At 57.7% G+C, this 20,487-nt stretch overlaps 1 protein-coding gene across 1 annotated transcript; it reads right to left on the bottom strand.

Annotated features, from left to right (window-relative positions):
• Positions 1-858: 858 nt before the first annotated feature.
• On the bottom strand, positions 859-20,445 carry CCDC134 (coiled-coil domain containing 134). The gene is made up of 7 exons (XM_002721385.6): positions 20,279-20,445; positions 18,744-18,859; positions 17,811-17,932; positions 17,526-17,610; positions 13,924-14,105; positions 13,457-13,528; positions 859-2,880 (listed from the first exon to the last, which is right to left on the bottom strand). The coding sequence occupies exons 2-7, from the start codon at positions 18,841-18,843 to the stop codon at positions 2,755-2,757; spliced, it is 687 nt and encodes a 228-aa protein (XP_002721431.1). The 5' UTR covers positions 18,844-18,859; positions 20,279-20,445; the 3' UTR covers positions 859-2,754.
• Positions 20,446-20,487: the final 42 nt, after the last annotated feature.

Raw genomic sequence — 20,487 nt, 5'->3', positions numbered from 1 at the left:
GGCCAACGCTGTGGCACAGCAGGTTAACCCCCTGGCCTGAAGCGCCAGCATCCCATACGGGCGCTGGCTCTAGTCCCGGCTTCTCTTCCGATCCAGCTCTCTGCTATGGCCTGGGGAAGCAGTAGAAGATGGCCCGAGTCCTTGGGCCCCTGCACCCACGTGGGAGACCCAGAAGAAGCTCCTGGCTCCTGGCTTTGGATCGGCGCAGCTCCGGCCATTGTGGCCATCTGGGGAGTGAACCATCGATGGAAGGCCTCTCTCTCTCTGCCTCTCCTCTGTGTGACTCTTTCAAATGAATAAAATAAATCTTAAAAAAAAAAAAAAAAAAGCAGCAGCTCAGCATACAGAACATCCAAACATATTAACAACATCACTGCTGCCACACTGGGCAGCCCTGGCGCTGGTCCAGGCCCGGCCACTGGAACCACCTCCACTGCTACCTCTGGTACCTGTGGCCGGCCACTGCCACCACTAGCACAACAGCCACGCAAGCTGGGTGCACCCAGGTGGTGGAGTCACAGCCTTGGGACTGAACCCAGCTGCAGGGGAGGGTGGACACACCGGTGCCCTCACCTTTACAGCTGGGTGGGGGTGGGGAGCTCATCCTGCACTGGACTCCTCAGGAGTCGTCCCCAGAGCAGTGACCACAGCCATCAGCGGTGGCTGCAAAGGGAAGGTGGGGTGAGCCGCTCTGCCTCTCTGCAGGTGTCAGACAGGAAGTCCTGTACCCATTCCAGCGTGCAGCAGATGGGATCGACCAGGAGAAGAGGTTGAAGGTGCAGAGGGAAGAGCCCAGGTGGGGCCCCTCGCCCGGGCTCGGCAAGTCTATGGGACGGACAAAGAACCGGGAGGCACCAGTCACTGAGAAGCCACTTTATTCCAGAAGCCTGCTGGCTCCAAGGACCTTTTGCACAGGCTGCTAGCCTTCCCACCACCCGGCATTCGGAGGTGGGGCTCGCGTCTGAGCGAGGCGGGTTCTGATGACAGCAGCACCCGGAGAGCGCCAGGCTAGTTCCTCCCTGGTGGGCGGTTCCCCGGCTCTGCTTCACTATAGAAATCCTGCTGATGAGAGTCCCTAGAAGTCACTCAGTGGGGCCTCCAGCCCAAGCTGGAACCACCTCTGCACGGTCCTGGGCCATCCTTTAACCTCCTTCCCTACCCAAGAAAGCCAGTCTACCGCCAAGCAGGCCTGGCTCTTAGAAAGCTCTCCCTCCAGTTGAGGGCAAGGCTATGCACTCCCTACAGTCAGCAGCCACAGCCACTCACGACACATGATGGGGAGGAAGAGCCTGCACCTGCTGGGCCCCCGGCTCACCTGCTAGCACCAGGACAGGTCCAGCAGCTGACAGTGGGTCTGATCCCTTTTCCAGGGCCAGCCCTCTGGGTCACAAACTCATGTCCACCATCTCATGTAACCCTCACAGAAATGTGGCTAGGGTCGCCCAGCTTGGAAGGACAGAGCTGGGGATGGACCTGCCTCCCCTGCCCCAAGTGGCTGGTGGGAAGTTTTGATGGGAAAACTTCTCCACCCCCTCCGCCCCGGTCCCTGCCCCCGCTCTCTTCCAGCTGCTTCCTGTCCCCTTATTTTTTCCTGAGTGACTGATGGGGTGCAGGATGTTCCAGCCCTTTCATGAGGCCTCCCTTCCCTCTGCTGTGCGAAGAGAAGCAAGGTCAGCCTCAGAGTAGGTTAGGGCTAGGCTGGGGCTTCTGACATCATCAAATTCACTTTGCTAGTGAAAGCACACACAGTGAAGGAAGGGGTGCATCAGGTCAGCCAGCAAGTCTGATGGGCTAAGACCCAGGTCTCCCATGAGTCGGTGGGAGGCCAGGACACATCTGGGGACGCTCATGTGCTCTGTCCCTTTAAGAGGCAGACCCTGACCTGGTAAGGTCAAAGGGGCAGACCCAGAATTCCCAGGGAAGCCTCACCCTCTCTGCTTGGGCGGGGCAGGACTGAATGGCAGCTGCCTGAGTACCAGGCTGCACACTCAGGGCCTGACTCCTGCCGCTTCCCTGACCTGCGCTGCAGGTCTGAGGTGGGCGCTAGTCCAGCTCAGGGCAGCTCCCACCTACAGGTCCAGGGTCTTCCAGTGCAGCCAGAGGACAAGCTGACTCCCCTGCACCAGGCGCCAATAACTGTCCCCAAGGCCTTCGCGGGCTACACCCACCCCCAGGAGCCAGGAGCCCCTCCCAGCCCTGATCCTTCATCAGGGACTATGCTAAGGATGGAACAGGCGGCCTAGGCCAAGCCCTGCTAAGGCCTGGGGTTTCTGGCGAGGCAGGGCCATCATCCAAGCTGTCTCAGCATCCCTGAGGACCCCTGGTCCCCTCAGAGCCCCCTCACCAGCCTCGGTTGGTTGAAAGGTTTGGGGGCTTTTATTGGGTCTGCAGAGGGGCGGGGACTGGTGCTGACGCTGGGTGACCGGGGGCTGGCAGCAGACGCAGCACCTTCACCTGTGGCTTGGAGACCTGGCTCTGCTGCTTCCCACAATGGCCAGCCGCCTCTCCTGCCTGCTGCAGGACTCTCCCCAGGGTGTCCTCGGAGAGCCCTAGTGCCCCCGCCAGGGAGGCCCCGAGGAGGAAATCCAGTCCACGAAGCGCAGCTTCAGCAAGGCTCGCGCTCAGCACTGAGGGGCCGAGCAAGCGCGGCTTCCCCACCCAGAAGGGACCGGCGTCCACAGCAGGTCGATGCCGCCAGGCCACGGCCACGCAGCTGGCTGCCTCCCACGCCTCCCACCCCGAGCTGCCTCAGGGCTACAACTCAGACTGAGATCGCGAGATCCTTGGGCCTTTTCGAATCTCCTTCCGCTTCTCCTCCTTCTTCCGGCGTTTCTCTTCTTCTCGAAGGGCCTTCTGGAAGGGGTCGGTGCTGGGAAGGAACTGAGGGGAGAGCAGAGCCTCTGATTAGCCTGTTGGCAGCAACGACTCTGCCCTGGGCTAGGCTGCTGGCCAGCTGTGGGGCAGAAAGGTGGCCCGGACCCAGGCCCTGCCCTTGGGAGCCCAGACATGGAGATGGCTCAAGGGGCTGGAGAGGGGTGTGAACCTCCCTGTGTGGAGCATCTAAAACACCACACGCAGCCTCCTCGGGGGGCAGGGCCAAGCGGCAGTCACAGGCCCAGATCCAGTGGACCACTGTTGTGGACAAGCTGCAGCCGCCAGGCCAAGAGTGTACGCGGGCGGAGAATCAAAGCACAGACCCCGATCAGGCGGTGGAGGAAGAGATGGGAACATGGGCCAAGCCGGGGCGGGCCAAAGGCCAAGGACTCCTGCCTGGGCATCTCCAGCTACAACCCTGGAGCTCTTCTCCCTCCGTGCTCTCCAGAGTGGCTCACCCCACCCACAGTATCTGTTCGCCTCTGTGGCAAGGTTACCCCCCGAGGCCTGCATGCCACAACTAAACGCCTCCCGGACACCTCCACGAGGCTGTCCCAGATACACCCTCCACTTGGCATCGCTCCGTCTCCCCAAAGTCCTGATGAACAGTGGTGCTTCACACTCCGGTCCAGGGGAGCAGGGCGGAAACGAAGGCCCCCTCCACCCCACCACCCTCTTCCACACTGAGTCCAAGACTTGTCTCATTTTTTAAAATGATTTGTTTGAGGCCAGCTCCGTGGCTCACTTGGCTAATCCTCCACCTGCGGCGCTGGCACCCCCGATTCTAGTCCTGGTTGGGGCACCGGGTACTAGTCCTGGTTGCTCCTCTTCCAGTCCAGCTCTCTGCTGTGGCCCGGGAGGGCAGTGGAGGATGGCCCAATTGCTTGGGCCCTGCACCCGCGTGGGAGACCGGGAGGAAGCACCCAGCTCCTGGCTTCGGATCGGCGCAGTGCCAGCCGTGGCGGCCATTAGGGGAGTGAACCAACAGAAGGAAGACCTTTCTCTCTGTCTCTCTCTCACTGTCTATAACTCTCAAACTCTGCCTGTCAAAAAAAAAAAAAAAATTAAAAATGATTTGTTTGAGAGGCAGAGAGACAAAGAGAGATCAACAGACACAGGGAGCCCCCATCCACTAAATCATTCCCCAAATGCCTGAAACTGCTGGGGTGGCTGGGACTAAGCCAGGGCCAAGGAGCACCACTGGGGTCTCCCACGCGGGTGGCAGGGACTGTTACTGGAGCTATCACCACTGCCTTAGCGGTCTGTTGGCAGGAAGCTGGAATCAGGAGCTGCAGCCAAGACTCGAACCAAGGCATAGGCAACTTAACCGCTAGGCTAAACGTCTACCCCTGCCCGTCAGTCTCCCTTCTCTCCATTTCTACTGCCTCTGACGGTCACCACCCCACCTCTCCCAGGTGACTCGGAGCTCCCAAGGACCCCTCTCCGGTCACTCTCCTCATGGCACTTGGGTCTGGCCATCCTCCCACAGGGTGCACCTGCAAGCCCTCCTGCCCACCCCATAGTCCTGCCTTCCGGAGGGGTTCTTGGAGTCCCTGTGCCCTCCCTCTTGGCACCTGCTGTGGCCTCACCCACAGTGTTCTTTTCAGGCCCCGTTAGTTTCAGCTCAGTTGCCAGGGCCCTCAGGACCTGCGGGACTCCTGCTCCCTTTGACTTCATGCAGATTCCTTCTCAGCACCTCTCCCCTGGGTTAACCCCTTCCTGCCTGCTGCCCCCTAAGAAGAGAGGAGAAAGATGTCCGGTACTGCTCACCCCTGTGCCATGAACTTCTCAATAACACTCAAAGGCTGTTTGTTTTTTTTTTTTTAAACAAATGAATGAGCCATGCCAGAATATGAAATGCAATAGTACCCAAAACTCAGGCAGCTGTGTTACAAAGTACACCCCTTTTATTTGTTCTTAGGGAAAATTTGATAAATGTTTGATCAAGGAAGACATTAAAACCAAAGTAAGAGCTCCACCTTGTGGAATGATATGTCCATCGGGATAGAGCGAGTCAGCCACTCCTGGGGAAGGTGGGAAATCCCAGAGGTGAAGCCCAGAGAGGGCAAGTGCAGTGCTCAAGTCACACAGCAAGTGGAAGGCACAGCAAGGACTAACCCCCGTGACCTCCCACCTCACTGCCCAGAGCGGCCCCCACAACACTCTGCCCCTGTCCCCAAGAGCTCATCCTTATCTGCTCTACAAGGGGATCTGGGAGAGCCCTCAGGCCACAGGGCCCCATACTCTGACTCTGGGTCCAGAGTCCTGGCCCCTCCAGCCCCAGCTGGGTCAGAACAGAAACCTGCCCACCCTCTCCTCCTCCCTTCCCTGCCTAAGCAAGCAACGCCTGTGCAGCCTTCAAGGCCAGCTCAGCTGTCTCCTGCAGGGAGGCGGATGGCCTGTGCTGGGATCCTGGCTCTGCTGCTCCCTGGCTGAGACCTAATGCCCATTACTCCACTTCTCTGGGCCTCAGCTGCTGTGCCAGTTGTCAATTTACTGCCCCTCTGCTCCAAGCTCACTCTTCATGGCTTGCTCTGTGAAAGTGCATCTGGTTGTGGGGCCAGTACTGTGGCGTAGCGGGTAAAGCCACAGCCTGCAGCACCAGCATCCCATGTGGGCACTGGTCTGAGTCCTGGCTGCTCCACTTCTCATCCAGCTCTCTGCTGTGGCCTGGGAAAGCAGTAGAAGATGGTCCAAGTGCTTGGGCACCTGCACCGTGACAGAGACCCAGAAGAAGCTCCTGGCTCCTGGCTTTGGATCAGCCCAGCCTGGCCGTTGTGGCCATATGGAGAGTGAACCACAGATGGAAGACCTCTCTCCCTCTCTCTGCCTGTGCCTCTCTGTAACTGCCTTTCAAATAAGTAAATAAATCTTTGAAAAAAAAATAAAAGAAAGTACATCTGGTTCTGCGATGGAGCCACGCACACCACACTCTTAACCGGACCTGCCAGGCCCACCCCATCCGGCCGCTCCAGCCCTTACTCCTGCTAACGCCGGTGCTACAAGTGGACCTCGAGCGGCCCACTCTGGCCACTGCCTCGGATCTTCCCTAACACCTCAACCTTTCGCTCCTTTGATCCCACCAGAACCCACAGCCCTGTTCTTTTATTTTATTTTTATTTTAATTTTTTTTAATTTTATTTTTTTGACAGGCAGAGTGGACAGTGAGAGAGAGAGACAGAGAGAAAGGTCTTCCTTTGCCATTGGTTCACCCTCCAATGGCCGCTGCGGCCAGCGTGCTGCAGCCGGCGCACCGCGCTGATCCCATGGCAGGAGCCAGGTACTTATCCTGGTCTCCCATGGGGTGCAGGGCCCAAGCACCTGGGCCATCCTCCACTGCACTCCCTGGCCACAGCAGAGAGCTGGCCTGGAAGAGGGGCAACCGGGACAGAATCCGGCATCCCGACCGGGACTAGAACCCGGTGTGCCGGCACCGCAAGGCGGAGGATTAGCCTAGTGAGCCACGGCGCCGGCCTCACAGCCCTGTTCTGACCACCTTGTCACCGTCCCTTGGCCCATTCCCATCCTCACTGCCCTGTCTCAGACCAGAGCCGGGGTCCTCTGCCATTAAAACCACTGCCTTGGCGGGCGCCATGGCTCACTAGGCTGATCATCCGCCTGCGGCGCTGGCACCCCGGGTTCTGTCCCGGTTGCTCCTCTTCCTGTCCAGCTCTCTGCTGTGGCCCGGGACTGCAGTGGAGGATGGTCCAAGTCCTTGGGCCCTGCACCCCATGTGGGAGACCAGGAGAAGCACCGGGCTCCTGGCTTCGGATCAGTGTGGTGCGCAGCGGCCACTGCAGGGGTGAACCAACGGAAAAGGAAGACCTTTCTCTCTCTTTCACTGTCCACTCTGCCTGTCAAAAAAAAAAAAAAAAAAAACCCTCACGTACGTGTGTGTGTGTGTGTGTGTGTGTGTGTGTGTGTGTAGCCAGCTCCCATGGGAATAAAATCAAAACCGTTGAGCAACACTCTCCGAATCTACACTCGGTCTCTGAAATCCAATCTTCATCCTCTCAAGACCATCCCCCCCCCGTGGCTAACTCCAGCAGGCGATCCTGTCTCCTCTGACCACCTGGTGGTGTCCGTGAGGCATCTGCGTCTGTCTGTCTCACTCACTCACAGCCTCCGGGAAGCACTCTCTCCTATCTGCCACTGTCGGGCCAACTGCTCCTTCTGGGGGTTCTGAGCTAGTTCCTCATCCACAGCCTCTCCCTGCGGCCCAGGCCCAGGCCCAGTCCTCGGACGCCCACATCTGGGGCTCCAGTTCCCTTCACCTCACACACCCAGCTGCCTTTCGATGCCCACAGGGTACAGAAACCAGCCCTCCACTGCCTCTCAGCCACCTGAGAAAACAGCAGCCCTAGGCTTCCGGACCTCAGCCCAGCAGCCTCCCACTCATCCCTAAGCTCCGTCCTACACACCTGCTTCCTCAGCAGATCCTATTGGCCCGGCATCTCTGTCCCTATTCTCGCCGCCTTCACTGTCGCCAGCCTGGGTCAAGCCAGGTTCACCCTCTAAAGGGCTAAGCGCTGTAGCCCCACCTGTGTCCCTGCTTCCAGCCCAGGCTGTCTACAGAGCAGTGAGGGGTCCCTCTAAAGCAGCACGCCAGTGCTCATCACTCTGGCCTCCCTGGCTGTCAGGGTAAATGCCAAAGCCCCTGTGAAGAACCCTGAGGGTGGGGCCGGCGCTGTGTCGTAGCAGGTAAAGCTGTCGCCTGCAGTGCCAGCACCCACAGGGGTGCCAGTTTGAGTCCCAGCTGCTCCACTTCCCACCCAGCTCCCTGAAGATGCGCCTGGGAAAGCAGTGGAAGATAGCTTGGGCCCCTGCACCCACGTGGGACACCGGGAAGATGCTCCTGGCTCCTGGCTTCGGATTGGCCCAGCTCTGACTGTTTCGCCATTTGAGGAGTGAACCAGCAGATGGACACACTCTCTCTCTGCCTCTGTCTCTTTGTAACTCTGCCTTTCAAATAAGTAAATAAATCTTTTTTAAAAACCCCAAACCCTGAGGGTATCAGGTGCCTCAACTGCTCACATATGCCCCTCTGCCCAGATTCCCTCTGACTCAGCCCCTTTGCACTTACTCATGTTCAGTCTGGAACGTTCTTCTCTCAGATCAAAGCAAATTCCCTCTCCAGGTCTTTTCGGTAAGACTATCCCGACCTCACGCGCAGCTCTCCTTAGCCACTCCCCCCTGCCTTTTCTCCTGTCACCACCTACAACACTATGCATTTTTTACTGACCATCTGTCTCCCCCAGAGAGAAGGCTACTCCCTGTAGTTAAGGCTAGTCTGCCGCCCCAGCAGACGGGATTCAATGCTCACTAATGCTGAATGAACCAACAAGCATCTGAGCTTCTGCACAAGCCCTGCCCCAAGGTAGGTCCTCCTATCGCCACAACTCGGCCACTCAGCCTCACCTGAGGCGGGCTCAGCACTCGGCCACTCGGCCTCACCCGAGGCGGGCTCAGCACTCGGCCACTCGGCCTCACCCGAGGCGGGCTCAGCACTCGGCCACTCGGCCTCACCCGAGGCGGGCTCAGCACTCGGCCACTCGGCCTCACCCGAGGCGGGCTCAGCACTCGGCCTCACCTGAGGCGGGCTCAGCACTCGGCCACTCAGCCTCACCTGAGGTGGGCTCAGCACTCAGCCTCACCTGAGGTGGGCTCAGCACTCAGCCTCACCTGAGGTGGGCTCAGCACTCAGCCTCACCTGAGGTGGGGTCAGCACTCAGCCTCACCCAAGGCGGGGTCAGCACTTGGCCACTCAGCCTCACCTGAGGCGGGCTCAGCACTTGGCCTCACCCGAGGCGGGGTCAGGCCCTTGTCAGGGGTCCCACGCTCTCAGACCTTGGTACAGAAATCATCCGGGGCGGGGCTGGACTGTGAGCCTCTGAGGAGGACCAGGGCCAGCCTGGGGGATGAACCAGTGGATGGAAGACCTCTCTTTCTCTCTGTAACTCTTCCAAATAAATAAGTCTTTGAAAAAAAAAAGGGGGGGAGTAAAATCCCGGGCCTGTCCTCAGCCGCCGGGACTTAGGGAACCAGGCTGCTGCTGGGCTGAGCCAGGCGGAGCACACTGTGATGAAGCTGGTCTGCATTCACCCTGGCACCTTCTCCCTGGCTGCCACTCCTGCTCTCTCTCCTGTGTGAGGGGCGCGCCCATGACCAGTGTGGTGGGAAGAGCCAGCATCGCAGTAGTGCAGCACCCCTGGGTGCCCCCTTGCTGGGAAAGGCAAACCGCTGTGGCCTCGAGTGTGCCTGCGTGTCCTTGCTGGGTACAGCAAGAAGCAAGGCCTTGGATTCTCCTGACCCGGGCCATTTGTCAGGGTTATGACTGCGGTAAGTAACCTTGGGGTAATGCGTCATCCTGATTTTGTATAAAGACGTTGCAACCACCCCAGTGGTTGGATATTTATAACATCACTCGTGGGCTATACAAAATTATCAACTTAGAAATCAGCCTGCTATAGCTTTATCTGTAGTTCCTCTGCAGGGCAAGATCAAACGACTTCACGCACCTTATATGGCCCACAGGCTGTACATTCCCTATCCCTGCCCTACAGCTAGGTTAAAAACTAACAGTGCAGCTGGTATTGTGGTATAGTGGATTAAGCCACCTATTAATGATATTGGCACCCCGTATCAGAATGCCAGTTCAAGTCCTGGCTATTCCACTTCTGATCCAGCTTCCTGTTAATGTGTCTGGGAAGGCAGCAGAAGGTAGCCCAAGTAATTGGGTCATTGCTACCCATGTGGGAGACTGGGTTGGAGTATCTGGATCCTGGCTTCAGCCTGGCCCAGCCCTGGCCGTGATGGCCATCTGGGGAGTAAATCAGCAGATGGAAGATCTTGTCTCTTTTCTCTTTCCCTCTGCCTTTAAAATAAATAAAACTTTCTTCTTTTTTTAATTATTTGAAAGGGATAAATACAGGGTGGGGGGAGGGGGGGAGGGAGAGAGAGAGAGAGAGGGGGGCCTTCCATCCATTGGTTCACTCCCCAAATGGCTGCAACAGTTAGGGTTGGGCAGGACCAAAGCTAGGAGCTGGGAGCTTCTTCCAAGTGTCCCACAAGGGTACAGGGGCACAGGTACTTGGGTCATCCTCTGCTGCTTTCCCAGGCACATTAGCAGGGAGATGGATCAGAAGGGAGCAGGGACTGGCACAGTGCCACCATCCCACATGGGCACCAGTTCAAGTCCCAACTGCTCCACTTCCAATCCAGCCCTCTGCTATGGCCTGGGAAAGCAGTAGAAGATGGCCCAAGTCCTTGGGCCCCTGCACCCGTGTGGGAGACCTGGAAGAAGTTCCTGGCTCCTGGCTTCAGATCACGGCAGCTATGGCTGTTGCAGCCATTTGGGGAGTGAACCAGTGAATGGAAGACCTCTCTCTCTCTCTCTCTCCCTCCCTCCCTCTCTGTAACTCTGTCTTCCAAATAAATAAATAAATCATTAAAAAAAAAAAAAAAAAAAGAGCAGAGCTAATGCTGAAGGTCCAACCGCTCTCCTTGGAAAGGCCTGCGTCCAAGGCTGCTTCTTGGCTGGCGTCTGAGAACTTGTATTTTAGGAGGTTTCCCACTGATAAGCCTGGATTGCTTGTGCCAACAATATGGCTTATGCTGAATACCTACTTTCCCTGGGAGCTCAGGATTTTGGTACCTGTTATTATGCAAAGGATGCCCACATGACCACTTCCCAGTAAAAATGTGGGTACTGGATCTCTAATGCACTTTCCCGGCAACACATTTCACACGTTGTCCCAGCCTGTTGCTGGGAAGTTAACTACATCCTGCGTGACTCACTGGGAGAGGACTTCCAGAAGCTTCTGCTCGGTTTCCCTTGACTTAGACCCTGATGCCTTCCCCCTTCCAGATGGGGCTTTGTAAACCACAGCCCCAGCTACATGCTGAGGTCTGTGAGTCTTCCCAGCAAATCACTAAACCTGGGAGTGGCTCAGGGAACCCCGCACAGGTGTCTGGGCGGCGGCAACCCTCTGCCCCAGGGACAGCACTGCAAGACTAACTGCACCACTCGCCCCCAGTGATGCTCCTACCAACCCGGGCATCCCCACTGTGGGGAGCAACCCGGACTAGACTAAGTTACTGGAATTAAGACTTATTCTATGCATCTGCTCTCCCACAATATGGCGCTGGGAGAGGAGGAAACAGCTTCTACGCAGCTGCCTCTTGCCAACTTGAGTGATGACCTCCAGGAGCTGATCCTGCTCCTGATTGGAGGAGGGCAGCGTACTCGGCATGTGGGCAGCCGAGTTGGGATTGGCGGAGGAGGACTATAAAGGAGGAGAGAGACGGCATGCACCAGGAACATCTAAGAGGAACATCTATCTGAAGGAACACCTGTGCAGCCCCCGAGAGAGCCGGCCGGCAGTGTGCTGCTCCCCTGCAGAAGTGGGGAATGTGGCAGGGGGAACCGCCCTTCCATGGAGGTGGAAGGGTCGGTAGCCAACCCGGGAAGAACCAGCAGCAAACCCGGGGAGGGCCAAGCAGACGAAAGAACAGCGCAGGGTCCTGTGTCGTTCCTCCACGAAGACGGGGAGCGACACCCACCACCGCACCTGCCACTGGACTGGAAGGTCAAAGACTCCCACCCCTCCCTGGGGCCAGACTGTGGAAACACTGTGGTTCCATACTAGACAGTGAGATCTTTTCTCTAGACGCCTACAACAGGCCTATTCTCTGATAAAATGGGCCCAAAGCACACTGCTACTCAAGCTACACCGTCCGGATCACTGCCACTGCCACGCACATGCACCACTGTGCTAGGACACGGCCACTCAGCCACCGCCACAGGCTGCCACAGAGCGGAGGACTCTAGTTCTGGCTGGCCTGTCTCGGTCTCTGGTTGAAATGGTGCGGCCCGAGGGCAGCAGGATTATGGCCCCTTAGCCGAATGTGCTGCTCGCTGAATCCCGTGTCCTACTCACGTTAGAGCCTTCTGAACAGGTCTAGGTGAGAGTGGGAGACGATGGAGAAAAAGTGAGCTGACGGGTACAGGATGGGCAGATTCTGTAGCAGTGATCCCAACACGGGCAGAGAAGGCCTTAGATCCCAGCAAGGGCAGGGAGCCATGGATGTTCTCCTTGTCCCTTCGACCTGGCACCAGCACGTGGCAGAACCATCCTGGGGTCTGCCAGAGCCCAGGGGCAGCCGTCGGGGGTGTCAATCCCACTCACGTGAAGGGGAAACTCACACGGACACAGTCAGTACTGAACTGTTCTGCCGCGTCTGACACCATCAAAGGTTATCTTCTCACACTCTGACACTGACCCTGTGCAGACACAAGGCCAGGACCCCTCACTCCCATCCACTGTTACAAATTCTTGACCCGATGCCCGAGCAGCCATGGGTCACACCACATAGGGCAACTGAGGCTGAAACTCAGAGGACACTGCCCTCGGGGCTCAAACAATGTACTGGTGACCAAAACCAAGTGTAACACATGCGAAAGAATGGCCCCGAAACGTGTCCTGAGTGGGGGATGAAGGCTACTGTGGGCCCTCTACTGCCCCATGGAATAAATAGCAATGACATCAGAGATGAGCAGGTCAATCTAAGCTCTCTTGGGAGAGCAGTAATGGATAACAACAGACTGGTCTCTGGCCATATCCTGATTGTCTACTGATGCCCCTGGGATTCACTCATGGCAAGTTGAGGCTGGGACTTTGGAGGACACAGTTGAGGTTTCTATTGCAGGTCCCCTCATCCTGCTGTTTATGGCACGGTCGGAAGCAGCTTCAATTAAATGAGACCAGCTGAATGGATCCGGTCCTACCCACTATGGTCAGACTAATCAGCCTGAATAGCATAGGGAGCGGCGTGGATTGCTGTGGGAGACAGTGTCCTGCAAACTCTTGTGGTCCTTGGCTGTGATGCAAACCCACAGCAGGCACAGGACCCACGTGGGACCTGGGGATGAGGGGCGCCGACGTAAGCAGGCCAATAGTCATGTAATCAAGACTGAAGCCTCCAGTGTCCACACAACAGTAGAGGCTCGCCATCTGGCCTGGCAGCAGGGTGAAACCCTGGACCCTCAGGGCCAACAACCCTTCCAACCTCAGGAGTCAATCTCGGGGGTAGTCCAGTCCTCCAGCCACAAACACAGCCCTTCCTTCCTGGCCCTGCCGCTTCTGGTCCTTTCCTCCCTCCATGGCACGCGTCCCCACCCACAGCCTCCAGCCCCTAGGAGTGTGTGCAGGCGCAGGGGGAGAAGCCCAGGTGGGTGCTCGGAGGCTCCAGGGCGGCAGAGGGCGTGGTCTGACCTCCCCCGGCTGCCTTGAAGTTCACCTGGGGTGACCACTGGGGTGTTCACTGTGCACCAGGATGGGGGTAATCACAGCCTCACGACTGCCCCCTACAGCTGGGGTTTTCGCAGTAGAAATGGACAGGGAGCCCAAGGCCAAGGGTGACTTGCTCAAGGGCTCCAGTGAACAAGGGTCTGTTTCTGGCTCCAAGGCCAAAGTTCTCATCTCATGTTTCACCCTGGACACCAACCCCTGCAGGTTCTGGCCCCCCGTGGCCCAGTGGAGGCAAAGTAGATACAGCCATAGCCACAAGCCCTACAGCTCACCTCGGGGTGGTCTATTTTAAATGGGTTCTGGAAGTCGGAGTCTTTCTCGCTGATCCCCAGCTCCTGGGCCATCTGCGGATGAAGGAAAGCTCGTCACCCTCTGCCCTTGGCCTCCTGCTTGCAGCCAGCAACCCCCTCTCTGCCCTTGGCCTCCTGCTCGCAGCCAGCCACCCCTTCTCTGCCCTTGGCCTCCTGCTCACAGCCAGCCACCCCCTCTCTGCCCTTGGCCTCCTGCTTGCAGCCAGCCACCCCCTCTCTGCCCTTGGCCTCCTGCTCGCAGCCAGCCACCTCTCTGGTCTGGGACACAGGCCCTGCTTGCATAGGTGTGGGCCGGGACAGCAGGGCCCTGAGGCTCATCACAGGAAACGCAACCAACCACTGACATGTGGGCCCAGCTACAGGCGAAGGTGAGGCTCCCAGCCCACCACCAGGCGGACGGCTGCCTGACCTCTCTCCCCGGGGCTTACCAGTCTGAGGATGGGTGAGTGGGGCCCCTGGTCGAAGACTCCCGTCTGGTTGCAGAAGCTGATGCCCCAGCGGATGAGCAGGTTCCAGTTGGAGTTGTGATCAAAGTAGTGGTGCACGATCTTCGGGAAGCGCAGAACCACATCGCCAAAGAAGGCCGTGTTCTCCACCACGTGGGAGAAAGCTGGGAGGGGATTCCGTGAGTGGCTGGGCCAGACGCCCTCCTATTGCCTGCCTGGCTGGCCCCTGGCATCCTCGGCAGAACAGAGGCATCCACCAGACCCCCCACGCCAAGAAGGGAACAGCGGCCTCAGACCACAGGCTGCCGAGCACAGGCGTGGCACCTGTTGGGGGCCTTGTGATTTCTCATCAACAGCTCTGCAAAGTGCTGTTCCCGGGGTACGGACTGGAAACTGAAGCTCAGCAACTGGTGAGTGGCGAATATGAGATTGCAAACCCAGACCTGTCAGGGCACAGAAGTCTCCTGGGCTGCAAACCCAGACCTGTCAGGGTCCTCCCAGACCAGCACAGGTCCTCCCGTGCTGTGGGGACCAGAGTGATGGTGTCACTGCATCCAGAGGCTGATGAATCCCATGCAGTCTTGCTGGGCGTGACTACCGGCAAAGGCACCCACCGTGTGCAGGTCCTCAGCCAGCCCCAGTGTTAATCTAACTACAGCGTCTAGAAAGGACCAGGTCTGCTACAATGCCCAGGCAACAGGTCAGGATTGTTTGATTTTGTTCAATATTCTCTCCATTTTATTTACCTTTAAATTATTTATTTATTTGAAAGGCAGAGTTAGAGAGAGAGAGAGAGAGGGAGAGATAGGGAAAGAGATCTTTCATCCCCTAGTTTGCTCCTCAAATGGCCACAATGGTTGGGACTGGCCAGACCAAAGTCAGTAGCCTGGAACTCCACCCCAGTCTCCCACATGGGTGGCAGGGGTCTAAGTAATTGGGCCATCCTCTGCTACCTTCTCAGCAGCATTATCAGGGAGTGGGATTGAGGTGGAGCAGCCAGGACTTGAACTGGGGCCCATACGGGATGCCAGCATCACAGGCAGTGGCTTAACCCACTGTGCTACAACATTGGCCCTGATTTTACCTTATTTTAAATGTTTATTAAGTTTTTATTTTTAATAAATATTTTTTAAGATTTACTAATCTGAAAAGTGGAGTTACAGAGAGAGAGAGAGAGAGAGAGAGAGAAGAGAGAGAATATCTTCCACCTGCTGATTCACTACCCAAATGGCCACAACGATCAGGGTTGGACCAGGCTGAAGCCAGGAGCCCCGGGCTTCTTCCAGGTTTCCCACATGGGTGCAGAGGCCCAATGATCTGGGCCATTCTTGGCTACTTTCCTAGGCACACTAGCAGCGAGCTGGATTGGAAATTGAGCAGCAGGACCCGAACCAGTACCATATGGGACGCGGCACTGCAAGCTGTGGCTTAACCCGCTACACCACAGCGCTGACCCAGAAATAACTTTAGACTTACATAAAACAAAACAGAATTCCTTCACTCGATTTTCTCTAATATCGTCAATCTTACGTAATTGCTGTATGAGTACCTAAACCAGGAAACAGCAATACAATATTATCAACTAATCTACAGGTCTTCTTTGAATCTCACCAATTTTCCCATTATGTCCTTTCTCGGGGCTGTGTCGACTGGGTTCAGTTAGTGCGTCTATCACAGTGGCCAGCCCCAGACATCAGATGAGCAGAGTAATCCAGGGCCAGCCCTTCAGAAAGGGCCCAGGCAGCCCTCCCCAGCACTGGCCAGGCCACCCACGGAGATAAGCAGACTCCAAATATAGGTCAAGTTGGGTCTGAGACACCCTGCCCTCCCCTGGGGAGGGGAAGATTCAGAATAATCCTGAACCTCAAAGAACTCAGGCGCCCACTTAGTTGGGAGGGAAGAGCTGTAGCCAATCACTTGTCCTTTTTCACCTGGAAAACGGAGGGGACAGCAGCTTCCTCATGGTTACAGGCCAGATTAGAGACGGTGCGTGTAAAGTGCCCACCAGTCAGTATACACACTGCTCCCAACACCTCTCAGACAGGAAAACGAAGAAAGCACCAGTGAATAGGGCCGACGGCTACCATCCCCGGCGGAGAAACTCCCGCGAGAGGACGGGGAACACAGAACATTCTTTCGTCTTTTTTACATCTGCTTCCCACCTTGGCTGGGCTTTTGGAACAGCCATGAAGAGTGCTGGTAACTTGCCCACAGGCTCAGCCACTTGAGGGTCTTTGTTTTCTTTAAACGAGAACTGGAGCCTGCATCGTGGCACAGTGAGCTAAGCTGCCGCCTGCAATGCTGGCATCCCATATCAGAGCACAGACTCAAGTCCCAGTTCCATTTCCAATCCAGCTCTCTGCTGTGGCCTGGGAAAGCAGCAGAAGATGGCCCAAGTGCTTGGGCCCCTGCACCCACGTGTGAGACCCAGAAGGAGTTCTGGGCTCCTGGCTTTTCCCAGGCTCAGCCTTGGCCACTGTGGCCACTTGGGGAGTGAACCAGTGCATGAAAGACCTGTTTCTCTCTCACTCTCCCTATCACTCTGCCTTTCTAATAAATAAATTTAAAAAAATAAAAAATAAAAATAAGCGTTGGCGCCGCGGCTCAATAGGCTAATCCTCCGCCTTGTGGCGCCAGCACACCAGGTTCTAGTCCCGGTCGGGGCTCCGGATTCTGTCCCGGTTGCTCCTCTTCCAGGCCAGCTCTCTGCTGTGGCCAGGGAGTGCAGTGGAGGATGGCCCAAGTGCTTGGGCCCCTGCACCCACGTGTGAGACCCAGAAGGAGTTCTGGGCTCCTGGCTTTTCCCAGGCTCAGCCTTGGCCACTGTGGCCACTTGGGGAGTGAACCAGTGCATGAAAGACCTGTTTCTCTCTCACTCTCCCTATCACTCTGCCTTTCTAATAAATAAATTTAAAAAAATAAAAAATAAAAATAAAAGCGTTGGCGCCGCGGCTCAATAGGCTAATCCTCCACCTTGCAGCGCCGGCACACCAGGTTCTAGTCCCGGTCGGGGCTCCGGATTCTGTCCCGGTTGCTCCTCTTCCAGGCCAGCTCTCTGCTGTGGCCAGGGAGTGCAGTGGAGGATGGCCCAAGTGCTTGGGCCCTGCACCCCATGGGAGACCAGGATAAACACCTGGCTCCTGCCTTCAGATCAGCGCGGTGCACCAGCCGCAGCGCGCCAGCTGTGGCGGCCATTGGAGGGTGAACCAACAACAAAAGGAAGACCTTTCTCTCTGTCTCTCTCTCTCACTGTCCACTCTGCCTGTAAAAAAATAAATAAATAAATAAATAAATAAATAAAAATAAATAAATAAATGGGAATAACTCTTGCTTCTCCTAAAAAAAGGGTTAAGGGTGGTGACCAACTGACCGTGCCCCAGACCCTGCAGTGGACACAGGCGGGGGCACAGGAATGCATCTGTCATGAGGGAACAGAAATTGGCTTTGAGGTCAGGAAATGCTTGGAGCATCACAGCACACAGCTGCCTGTGGGGGCCTCCTGGACAGTACGAGAGGGCACCTCCAGGGGAGAATGAGTGACAGGAACAGGAGGTGGGAGCAGCTAGGGGCTGGGAGGACCTCACCATCCTTCAGCTTCTCGTCCTGGGGGAAGGGTCCATCCGGGAGCACGTCGGCAGCGACGAGCACTGTCCTCGAGTCCTCCAGCACCTGGGCGATCCCCCCACACCTGGGCTGAGCGACTTTGCAGGGCCCTTCCCAGACCACCCCGGCCTCATCTGCTTAGCCCCCCAACTCCCTGTGTGCAGGCAGCACCTGCCTCTCGGATCAACGTCCCCTGGGAACGCCTACTCATTCATCAGTGCCTACCCGGCGCTGGGACATGCAGTGAGCCGCCCCTGCCCGCACACCTTAAAGAGCCCCTTGAGCATGACATCCAGGATTTTGTACTGCTGGTGGACGTCGTTCAGCTGCGCCAGGTTCTTCAGCGCCAATAGCTGCTCCCGCCGCTTCACCTCCAACATCTTCTTGTCTGGACAGTGTTAGGTTAAGGGGCTGGCGCTGATGGCCCTGCCTGGACAATCCAGGGCCCCCGACCCAAGGACCCATCCCTGACCAGCAAGAATCGGCAAGGGCCATGGAGGCCCACGGCTGGGACTCCCCCCGAGTGTGGGCCTCACAATGCACCACTCACCCGGCCCACCGAGGACTGCACCCCAGAAATCTGACGCCCACCACCCAGGACCTGGCTGCTGCCTTCCCATCAGCTCACACAACCGTGGACTGTTCCAGAACCTCCACCCCCCTGCCCACGAGGCCTCCGTCCTTCCCTGGGGGACTTCCTATTCTTTCAGGACCTCTGTTTCCCTGTGACCCCTCCTGTGTCCATCACAGCACTGATCACAGTGCAACGATCATGTAATCTGAACACTTTTGCCTCCCCCCAGGCCTGGGGGTGCCTCAAAGCCAGGGGCTGGTCCTGACCCACCTTTGTGTTCCCAAAGCCTGGCCCAAGTGCAGCAGGGTCAGGACGGGCTGGAATTCCTGAATCCCTGCCCACGGTCTCACCCACAAGGTGCAGAGCACGTATCCAGCCTCATCTCTGCTAAGGCTCTGAGATACGCCCCCTGCCTCCTGAAGTTAACACGTGGGGAAACCACCACTCAGAAGAGCACTGGCTTGCTCAAGGTCCAGCGAGTCTTCACCTTTTCTTTCCTGTCCCACAGACTGGGCCTCTCACCGCTGCCGTCCCCAAGGGGCTGTGCTTGTAGATAAATCCCATTTTATAAACCCCACCCCCTCAGAGACACCTCAGTAACCCAGTGCCTAACCCCAAAGGATACAGATCTCCAGGCCTGGGTCCGCGGAGGCCCTCAGGGTGTCTCTGGCTCCCATGCCAGACAGCAGCAGGAGAAGGAAGGCTGGGAACCGAGGGAGGTCCATAGCCAAGCCCCTGGAGCTAGCAGGGGCAAACCCAAAGAAAGGAAGAGAGACGTGGAGATCAGTGTCACATCCAACGCGGATGCAGGCCGACACTGCCCCGGCCTCCAAACACCAAGAACCCAGCCGTGGGAAGCCCTGCAGCCCCAGGCCCCGGCCCAGGTAAAGATCCGTGAGATGGTAGGAGGGAGCCACTCAGAGCGTTGGGGTCAGCATCGCGAGCCCAGCCCCTGCCTCAGCTGTGGGGCCTTGGGCAAGCTGCTCAGCCTCTCTGAGCCTCTGTTCCCTCACCTGTAGAACAGGTAAGGAGGTCACCTCCCTGCGCTAGGGGCCCTGGGCGAGACACTGTGCCTGGACAAGGCGGGACTGGCCGAGAGCACTCCTTTTCAGTCCCTTCTCCCAGGAAGCTGTGGGTGGAGGAGCCCAGGCAGTCAGAGGGCATGTGAAACTGCTGGGTTTTCTCTGCTTCCCTGATCTTTGCTGTTAGGAGGGAAGAAGGGGTGAAGGGTGAGGAGGGAGGCAGGGCAGCCCAGGGTCAGAGGAGCTACTCTTGCCCTCTGGAACACAGGCACCACCATGTGCACCACCTGTTCCCTTGCAGACACCATTCCATAGGCACCAAGTGCCTACCACCTTCCCGGCACTGCTGCAGAGCCGGGAACACAGCAACACACAAGACAAAAATCCCTACACTCGGCACTTCATTCCCAGCAGGGGTAAGAGGCAACTGGTAACGTTTTAAAACACACAAGGCTGGAAGGGAGTCAGCCAGTGTGACATCGATCAAGTGGCCAGGGGACGCCTCACCCTCGGTTCACTGCCCACTTTTACCAGTGTGGAAACCAAGGCACAGAACCCAGCTGTTCTCACCACGCCGGGAGTCTGGCTCTAAGTCCAGTGCTCCGGCTCCTGTTTCCTTCTCAATGGGCACAGGCTACCTCAGGTCACTGCTGCCCACCCACCCACCAGGAACGCCTGCCTCAGGGAGGGCTGCTCGGTGACAGGCAGAGAGAGGTCACCCAGGGACCTCCCACTCCGGTGCAGGTGAGACAACCGAAGGCCGGAGGAATCGTCCAAGTTCACCAAGACCCTGACCCTCCACCATCACGCTCCGGACTCCCGAATCCGAAGACTGGGGGGGGGGGGGGGTTTGCTCCTGTGTAAGTCCCCCCGAAGGACTGAATCCTGCTCCCCGAGGCGTCCCCGGAGCTTTTTTCCCTGCTTGGCGCGCGACTCAGCCTGTTCTGCACAGGTGAGAAGTGACGCGGTAGTGGCAGGCCCGGGCAGTTGTCCCCCACCCTTCGGGACTCCCAGAGTCGTCTTTACAGCGGGGAGAGGCGTCCAGGTCCGCGGAACCCCCTCCCCACACACTGTGGCCAGGCCAAGGGCCCTCGGTCCCCGCATCCCCCCTCTACGGGAGCCTGCCGCCGCCACCTACCAGGCCGGGCGGTGCGCGAAGGGACCGGCGGGCGGGCCCCGGCGCGCACTGGGCTCCAGGGTCCCCCACGCTAACAGCAGACACCAAACTCCAGGGAGCCGGCGAGCAGTCCTGGGACAGCCGAGCGCCGCCCCCGGCCAATGAGCGCGGGCCGCGACCGCCGCGCTCCGCCGACCTCACTTCCGGCCCCGCCCCGCGAGCTCCGCGCG

This window comes from Oryctolagus cuniculus, chromosome 11 (assembly GCF_051225735.1).
Source record: "Oryctolagus cuniculus isolate XC-2025 breed Fujian yellow rabbit chromosome 11, ASM5122573v1, whole genome shotgun sequence".
NCBI lineage: Eukaryota > Metazoa > Chordata > Mammalia > Lagomorpha > Leporidae > Oryctolagus > Oryctolagus cuniculus.
The sequence above is the reverse complement of the archived record's forward strand: the minus strand, read 5'-3'. Positions and strand labels throughout refer to the sequence as shown.